Raw genomic sequence first — 9,075 nt, 5'->3', positions numbered from 1 at the left:
GACAATCAGCATTTTCACTTATTACCTGGTGATAGCTGCAAATCAGAGCAGGCAGAAATTAAGAAAAAGGGTGAATCCATGAGGAGTGGAACAATTTCCTATAAGAAAGTAGGATGGAAAGCAGAATAGGAGTGGGGGACTGGTGTGTGTGTGTGTGGTAAAAGAGTCAAGAAGACATGAGTGGGTAACAGCAGAAGATGGCAATGCCGACAAACACTTCTAACTCTTTAATATGGGAGCACTTAGCATGCCCCTAAAGGGTTAAATATACACAGGTGAAATAGAAGGAGGCTGAATGATGAATTGTGGGCATTACTGAAGGGTATACATATCTTTTAGAAAAGTGGCTTTGAGGATCATAAACCTATCTAGATTAAACTACAGAAGCAGAATATGTGCATGTTCATGGAGAGTTAGAACTTAGAATTTATGTTAAGCATAAATAGTGATTTCCCTGCCCCCCTCCCCCCCAGGGTTTTTTTACTAGCAACCCAAAGTAAAAAATGTAAAACTGTCTAGAACTTAATGGAATCTGAGAACAGTGTATGAGACTTAATAGGAGCATGGTGATTTTTTTTTCTATACATACAATGACCAGGCAGACACATGGCTACTACATTACTGGGATTAGATAGATTTAGCTAATGGTTGTGAAATAAGAACCTCACTTGTTATTTCCACTTGTTACAAATGGAAACTGTACTTGTTTCCACTTGTAAATAAAGTAGCTGCACCTTTTTTCCTAACAACAGTTCTCTTTCAGATAAGGCAGCATGCTTTCACCATGGCAATGTCACTATAAATCAATGAAAAAAAGGCTCAATCAGTGAAAAAAGGCTCAGTAATTTAGTGGTTAAAATGCTCACGGAGAGTAAAGGTGCTGCATACAGGTTCCAGGACTGAATTCTTTATTGTTCTGAGCCTACTCATCTTGGGAAAGTGAAAATTAGCACAAAAACATACCCATTAAAGGCACAGAAACTGCTGCTGCTGTGTGAAGGAGAAACATAAATAGCATTTAAAAAGTTATCCATTTAACCTCATTATACTGATTAAACAGTTAACCAATATCACATAACTAGTCCTGGCTAGGGGCATTCCCAGAGCAGTGCATGGAACTGGGTGCCATGCACAGACGTGCTGGGGTTGCAGGTTGCAAGTCCAAATAATGAAGATGTCATCGATATATCTTAAGTAAAGCAAGGGTTTGATGATACAGTCCTCAACCCTTGCTATACTTAAGATATATCCATGACATCATCATTTGGACTGAAAACCTGAACTCTGATTTCCACCAGAAATTCAATAATCATCACCCCTCCATCAGACTCTCTCTTGAATACTCCAGCACTAACATTTCCTTTTTAGACACTATGATCACTATCCAGAATGGTAAAATACAAACCACCACATACAAGAAACCCACAGACCAACATAGATATCTGCACAGAACCAGCAATCACCCTAAACACACCAAGAAAGCTGTAACATACAGCCAATCCCTGACCTCTGATACCAACAAATTTGCACTGAGGAGAACACCTGTGATCATCACCTCACAAATCTCAAAAGAGCTTTCACTCACAAGGACACTCCTCTAGAGAGAGATCACACTGTTGAAAGAGCCACCCAGATACCATGTGAATAATTGTTGCAGTACAGAAAGAAAATCCCCAGGAAATGCACATCATTAGTCATGACATATCATCCCTCCCTGGAACCTATATGGAAAATCCTCGAACAATAGCAACCTATGCTAGAAGAATATACAACGTTTAAAGAGACCTTCCCAGAACCACCGATCCTAGCCTTTAAACAAGCACTGAACCTCACCAACCACATCACTAGAAGCAAACTGCCTATGGTTCAAAACACACCAAATGGATCCAGACTATGTGATGACAAGAAATGTAAAACCTGCCAACATTTCTCCACCACTCCCACAATAACTACACCTCACAACAGGACCATCAGCATTTCTGAATCTTACATCTGCACCTCTGGAAATCTAAATGCCATGATGAAAAATACACAGAAGAAACCAAACAACAAGTGCATACTAGAATGAACTCATGCTGAAAATCTATCAGACAAGAATGCCCAATTACCTGTGGAGGAGAACTTCTCACAAGACAATCACTCCCTCTGATCTCTCAGTTCTAATCCTCAAAGGGAAATTACAAAGCACTTTTTGCAGACTAGCCTACGAACTTCACTTCGTCAACCTACTGGATACAAAAAATCATGGACTAATAGACACTGGATTTATGGAACATTATAACCTGCCTAACATCTGATACCCCAGATAACCTCTCACTATTTATACCTACATCTTATCACCAGGTCTACATTCCTTTCTCCAGCACCAACTGTTTCTTCTCCACTGACTACCTGAATTTGCTTTTTCACTGACTGGCATTCTTGCATACTGGCCTCTAGCTTCTATTCTATTCTATTCCATCCAGGAGGAGCACAAAGCAACTGCAGAGTGGGGCTGCGCAAAATGTTGATGGGTGTTTCATTTTAAAGCTGTTTTGATGCATTTTCAAGCTCAAAGCAGCGAAACTGAAATGAAACAAAAGGCTTCGGCACAGCTTCAAAATGAAATGAGGACACTTGAAAGGTTTCAAAAGTTTAAAAATGTTTTGAGGTTCAAAGAAGCCCAGTGGCCAGAGGTGGGGGAGAGCCAGGGCTGTGCTCAGAGCAACTCCACCAGCCTCACAGAGCTCAGCCCAGCTGCAGGAGGTGGCAGGAGAGCCAGTGGTGAAGCCGCTCTGGGCACAGTCCTGGCGAGCACAGCCTAGTAATGGGAGGCTGAGGATAGCCAGTGGTGGAGCTACTCCGAGCACAGCCCTGGCTCCAAGCGCAGCCCTGGTGAACACATCCTGGCAGCTGGAGGCTCTGCAGCCCCATGGAGCTGAGCCTGGCAGTGGGAGGTGGTGGAGAGCCAGTGATGGAGCCACTTGGAGTGCAGCCCTGGCTCCGAGTGCAGCCTTGGCCAGTGGTTCTCCGCCACCTCCTGCCACCAGGCTCAGCTCCATGGGGATAGCAGAGCAGCTCAGAGTGCAGCCCAGAGGCGGGAAGAGCCAGGGCTGCACTCTGAGTGGCTCCACCAGGCCCACAGAGCTCAATCTACCCTCCCAGTGCTGCCACCAAGCACTGGGAAGAGCCTGATGCTGGCCCTACTGCAGCCCCAGGAGCAACAGATGCCGCCTGCCTGCAGCTGCTGGGCTGCATCATGCCCCAAACCCCCTGCTGTGGCAGCAGGGGCAGCACTGGGCTCTCCCTAGAACTTGGGGCAGACTACAGTGATGGAAGGGGGGCTGCTGCCACCCCTAAATTCACTGTAGCCCCACCCCACCTGCCCTCCCAGTACTGCTAGTGAGTACAGGCCTCTTGGGGGGGATGGGCCCCCCAGATCTGCATGTGGGATGACAGGAGGTTGCTACTGCTGCTTCGGTCAGCGGCAGTAGCAGCATGGGCTGCGCCCAGCGCCAGTCCCAGGAGGCAGTGGCAACCTCCTGTTATCCCACATGCAGATCCAGGGGGCCAGCACCCTGGGGGCAGTCTGGGACAGCTCCACAGCCCTCCCAAGGGCACAGGCCCCCATATCCGCACGCAGGATTACAGGAGGCTGCCACTGTCAGCAAGTGATATGAGTTTTGCTTTCAACTGTTTGAGGTGCAGTTTCACAACCCCCCCACACACACCTATCTCCTTGCAACTTGGCAGACTTCGTGCCCTCAGAAGGGGATATTATTCCTGCAATTTTCATCTGAATCAGGCAAGAAATGACTAAGTTATAGGCATTTTCATGATTCCCCGTTATAGCCTGTGGCCGAAATGTTGAAAAGCATTGAAATAGTTTTGATGGAATGGAACAGTGCTTCAAAATGAAATAAAACAAAATGCTGTCCCTTTGAAATGGGGAAATGGAAGTTGAAATGAAACAGTGCTGTTTTGTCCAGCCCTACTGCAGAGGCTTCCTCAGCCTGAAGAAGGGTGTTTGTACCTGAGGGCTTGCAAAGAAGAATTTTTCCAACTATTTTAGTTGATCTAATAAAAGATATCAGATTTAACCGAAGACCTTGTTTACCAGTGAAGCTATACTTATCATATAAAAGTTTAAATGCTTAATCTTTTACATCCCTAATATGAAGAATTTGCAGTCATATGTAAGATGGGATACTAATTGCCTCACACAAGGTTAACACATGCAGCACTTGCTGTGTAAATCTCAGACAGGTACTACAGCCCACCTGCTCAAAGTATTTAGGTGTGCCGCCTTTGCCAGGATGTAGGGAGAATCTAGCTTGATAACTACAACATCCCCTGCTGTGGACACTGTCTTGCATCACCTCCTCTTGCTTAGTCAATACTCCCACAATGTGTTCTGATGTTCTTACGTGTGCTTTTTAAATCATAGGTGTGCTGCCAGTGACTGATCATTTTATGTAAGCAGCAGGTTGTGTAGCCAGTCTTTCTCTCTTGGACCTGCTCCACAGCCTCATTTCAGGAGAAAAGAACCTATAAGTTTTATTCTGTTGCCATAAAGCAAAACAGTCTCTTGCCACTAGAACTATAAATATTAATAGCAAGCAAGACTTGAGGAAGAGTACTGATGCCCAAAAGCTTGTCTCTGTCTATCACAACTAGAGAGTCAGTCTAATAGAAGAAACTACCCACACAAATTCTTTCCTCTTGCATATTTCCTGAACCACCATGGCAGCAACATCACTTCAACACTATCAATAACAAGCATGTTATTTGAAACATATTTCCTTGGTATTCATGGAGTAGAAAGGGAAAAGGCACAACAAGCAGCTTAACTGTGTTATTAATGTAAGGTCATGAAGTCACTTAAAATTAAAGTATTAAACCAATAATTACCTTCCATCAAATGTAACTATGTGTGGGTCAGTGAATGAGTAGCAGTAAGCAGAGGGCAGATCCTTTACCATGATCTTCAGAATAAAGGGATACAAAGTAACAATTATCAGATCAAGAAATAAATATCACTTGTTATTTACTTATCCTAAAATATTTTAATGTCATCCTGAAATATTTTGATTACTTTATAATCAATCCATTCATCATATCATAGAATCATAGAAAATTAGGGTTGGAAGGGGCCTCAGGAGGTCATCTAGTCCAACCCCCTGCTCAAAGCAAAACCATCCCCAGCTAGATCACCCCAACCAAAGCTTTGTCTCTTTTCTAATGTCATTTTATGTTTTTTCACTGATGATATTAACTTTAAAATATTATCAGTATATATATCTTTCAATTCATATGAAAAATGGTTGCACTTAGATGAAAAAATTAAGTTGAAAAAATACTCTCTCAGTTATTTTGGTGTGAATCAGTACAGATCAACTGAAGAAATGAAGCTTTATTTAATACCATCTAAGATTCTGGCCGTCTCTTTTTATAAAGTTTTTACATGATGATTTTCAACCTGTATGCTTTCAGGGGTGTACCCGCTCCACAGGAAATTGTCACTAGATACAGGTTCCACCACAATCTGGGTAAGTATGTCTCCATCTTGCACAAAATCTGTCACAGCAGTAAAATAAATTACAGCTTGGCTACAGGTTCTGTTATGGCAGGGTTTCTGGAGAAGGTCCACATGACAAGAAGAAAGCACCAAGTTCAAGCCTTGCAGCTCTTTACCTGTTTCAGTGAAAACAGACTGTTAGTCAGTCAAAGTCACATTAGAGGATTTTTTCCATACCGTTTGCTTAAGGAACAAATAAAGATTTTGCTGATGAATAAGAAGGAGCAAAAGCCTTCTACTTTTTAGGTATTTTAGTATACAGAAAATCTGGCTATTTATTAGAGGTGCACCAATACGTCGGTCCAATATGATAGTATCACAGTGCTTGGGGTCGGAAGGGACCTAAACAGATCATCAGAACTGATCCCCTGTCCCAGGCAGGAACGGGTGCCAGGGTCATATCACCCCAGCCAAATATCTGTCCAGCCTCCTCTTGAAGACCCCCAAGGTAGGAGACAGCACCACCTCACTTGGGAGCCCATTCCAGAGCCTGGCAGCCCTAACTATAAAGTAATGTCTCCTGATGTCCAGCCTGAACCTTCTCTCTAACAATTTCTGGCCATTATTCCTAGTAACCCCAGGTGGTGCCAGGGGAACAGACCCTTCCCCGATTCCCGCTGGTCCCCCCTGGTGAGTCTGTAAACAGCCACCAGATTCCCTCTCAACCTTCACTTGTGGAGGCTGAACAGATTCAGGCACTTTAGCCTCTCTTCGTATAACCTGCTCCACTGCCCCTTGGCTATGCGAGTGGCCCTCCTCTGGACTGTCTCAATCCTAGGCACAACCCTCTTGAAGTGCAGCACCCAGAACTGGACGCAGTACTCCAACTATACCAATATGAAGAAAAATGGCTTTATTAGATATCAGACCTATGCTGCACACAGCTGCAATACAGCACTCAGGCAGCAAGGAGTACAGCTGGCAGCAGGGAGAACTGCCTCCAGCTGGTAAGTCTAGTGTGGTGGAAGGGGAGGGGGAATGGAAGGGGCGTGGGGGGACAGATCAATGTCCCCTGCAGTGAGAGAGGGGGCAGAAGCAGGGGCAGGCGCTGCCCAAGCGGGGTGGAGGGGAGCAGGGCCATGGCTTTAGGTGTGGGGAGGTGGCCTGTGCTGCTGCTTGCACCCTGGGAGGGTATTTGCCCCCCAGATCTGCATGGGACAGGGTGGGTTGCAGTTAGGGCTATGCGGGACTCTTCTTGGCAAGGGCTGGGCTCAAAGCGGGCACTGGCGGCATTGGGAGGATGCTGCATCCACCCCAAATTTCACCACTGATCTGCTCCCAGCACTGCTGCTGCCAGCCACCTGGTGAAGCCCCAGCTCTTCCCGGCACATGGGTGGTGGTGAGGTGTTGAGCTGGGGCTTCACCAGACAGCTGATGATAATGGTGCTGGGAGCAGAGTGGTGGCAAAATTTGGGGTGGATGCAGCATCCTCCCAGCACCGCCGGCACCTGCTCTGAGCCCAGCCCCTGCCGAGAAGAGCCCCATGCAACCCTGATTGCAGCCCATTCTGCCCTGCAAAGATCTGGGGGGGAACCCCCCTCCCCTCCTGGGGAGCAAGCAGTGGTGGTCCCCCCACCAGGAGACATGGCTCCACGTCCCACTACCCCACCTGGGCACTGCCTGCCCCTGCCCCCTCCCTTACTGCAGGAGGTGTTGATCTGTCCCTCCCATGCTGCCTCCCTCCTCTCTCCATCACACCAGACTTAACAGCTGGAGGCAGCTGTATCAGAAATCATATTGGTATTGGCTGATATGCCTCCTTAAATATCAGCTATCAGTATCAGTCCCAAAAATCTCTATCGGTATACCCCTACTATTTGTAAAAGTTACACAGATAACCATACACAGATCTTGAATTTTACATCTAGAATCTTACTGATCTATGCAGAAATGTAAAATGTCTTTCCCTAGACAAAACTCCTGTTTTCACGTTATGATTGACTAAGGACTGCAGGGGATGTATAATGATAGTTAAGAATAAAGACTGCAGCACTGGGCACATCTACACATGCAATTAAGGTGAAGCAACAAACTCCAGAGTACTTTGAGCTGGAGTAAACTGTTGCTGGGCTCAGGTCTACATGTACACCCAGGACAGCAGGAATCTGAGTTGGGGTCAAGCAGACCTGGGCTGGCAGGAAGCATGGGGAGTCAGCTCCAGGTTCTGGGTGGTAGCGTTGGGCAATGAAGGGGCTGGCAAGAGGCAGGAAACTGGTCCATGCATGAGTTTGATTGCAGTTAATTACTCTGCTGTAAGATAGTACTATTTTACTGCAGAGTTAATTAGTTTGCTATACCCTAATACTGGTGGATGTGTAGACAGTGACTCTTTACTACACAGCTAGTCTACTTGGTAGTGCCAAAAGTAAAGAAATGCAATGCATCAAAAATAGAATATCATATTTTATTGCACATTTCTTTGCTTCCCTGGCTGCTGTGACGAAATTAGCAACACATAACCACAGGGCCCAATCCTCTTATTATTGAAATCAGAGGCAGGTAGCCTAATGAAATGTCCACAGAAGATAACAGAAAGTTTCCTATTGACTTTTAACTGGTGTGGGATCTAGCCTCTGAGTCTCAATACATTAGATGGCAGTAAATATAGTCTCTGACCATAGATATAGTATATTATATCTTGTACATACCGCCACATTTCCTCTCAAAAAGACCCCTAAAACAACCTCCCACCCAAGTTTAGAGGAAATTCTTAGAAATACACAAAAATTAGGACAATAATTACCTTGCTCAATAGTTTTTAATTTTAATGAGATTTTGCAGTCATTTTCAAGTTGGCTAAATTGAGGACATGGAATAGGAACTGTACTTTCTATTGTTAATTTGTATTCCTTCCCGTCTTCTGATATATCAAATGCCTCAGGCTGCATCTAACATAAAAGGTTATACTGAGAATGAAATTCATTTTTCTCCAATTGTGTGAACTGTATTAATAAGAAAAAAACTGCATTTTCTGGATAACTTTTGAAAAGTTAAAATACGAACAACTTTTTATAGCTGTAAAAAGTGATTTATAAAGCAATTTTTTCTTAAAAGCAGTATCCACCAAAAACAAACATAGTATTTCTCCTTCAATAAGTTTCTATAAACTTGATATATAGATTCATATAGCTTTACCAATAAATACATACAGTTGGACTAAATTTAGAGAGACCTTAAACTAGCTCTGAAAGGGGGTTGCAATTTTGCATATAAAATTATAATGAGAAAAGAAAAATGATGTGTTCACATTTTATAAAGCACATTGCAGAATTTAAACACATGTGACATTCCTTTGCAACTTGAACCTGAAGGGTATTTATGTGGGTGTACTTTTATATACTACAGTCCCACTGAAGTCAATGAAAATAGTAAAAGGGCATAAAAATAAGCAAAACAGATGGTAGGGGGCAATTCTAGCTCACAGATGTCAGATCAGCCACTGGCCTGCTTCAGCCTATGCCAGTGACTGATTCAATCATTCTCTACTTCCAGTATTTGAAGGGGCATGAAAATAATTT

The 9,075-nt window shown here is 44.2% G+C and overlaps 1 protein-coding gene across 5 annotated transcripts in view; it reads right to left on the bottom strand.

Moving 5' to 3' along the window:
• Nucleotides 1-9,075, bottom strand: part of VWDE (von Willebrand factor D and EGF domains) — a 72,523-nt gene that overhangs the window by 42,000 nt on the left and 21,448 nt on the right. For all 5 annotated transcript variants that reach the window (XR_016442301.1, XM_090046900.1, XM_090046901.1 and 2 more), the window contains 3 exons: nt 8,301-8,445; nt 5,459-5,673; nt 4,891-4,964 (listed from right to left, as the gene is read on the bottom strand). Coding sequence is in view for 4 of the 5 variants with exons in the window: in XM_090046900.1 (XP_089903026.1) it covers nt 4,891-4,964; nt 5,459-5,673; nt 8,301-8,445 (434 nt within the window). In the remaining variant the exon portion in view is untranslated. The remainder of the gene's footprint in view (nt 1-4,890; nt 4,965-5,458; nt 5,674-8,300; nt 8,446-9,075) is intronic.

Source organism: Crocodylus siamensis, chromosome 5 (genome assembly GCF_052110815.1).
Source record: "Crocodylus siamensis isolate JL-2025a chromosome 5, ASM5211081v1, whole genome shotgun sequence".
In the NCBI taxonomy this organism is placed as follows: domain Eukaryota; kingdom Metazoa; phylum Chordata; order Crocodylia; family Crocodylidae; genus Crocodylus; species Crocodylus siamensis.
Note: the sequence above shows the minus strand (reverse complement) of the source record. Positions and strands in the feature narration are given on the sequence as shown.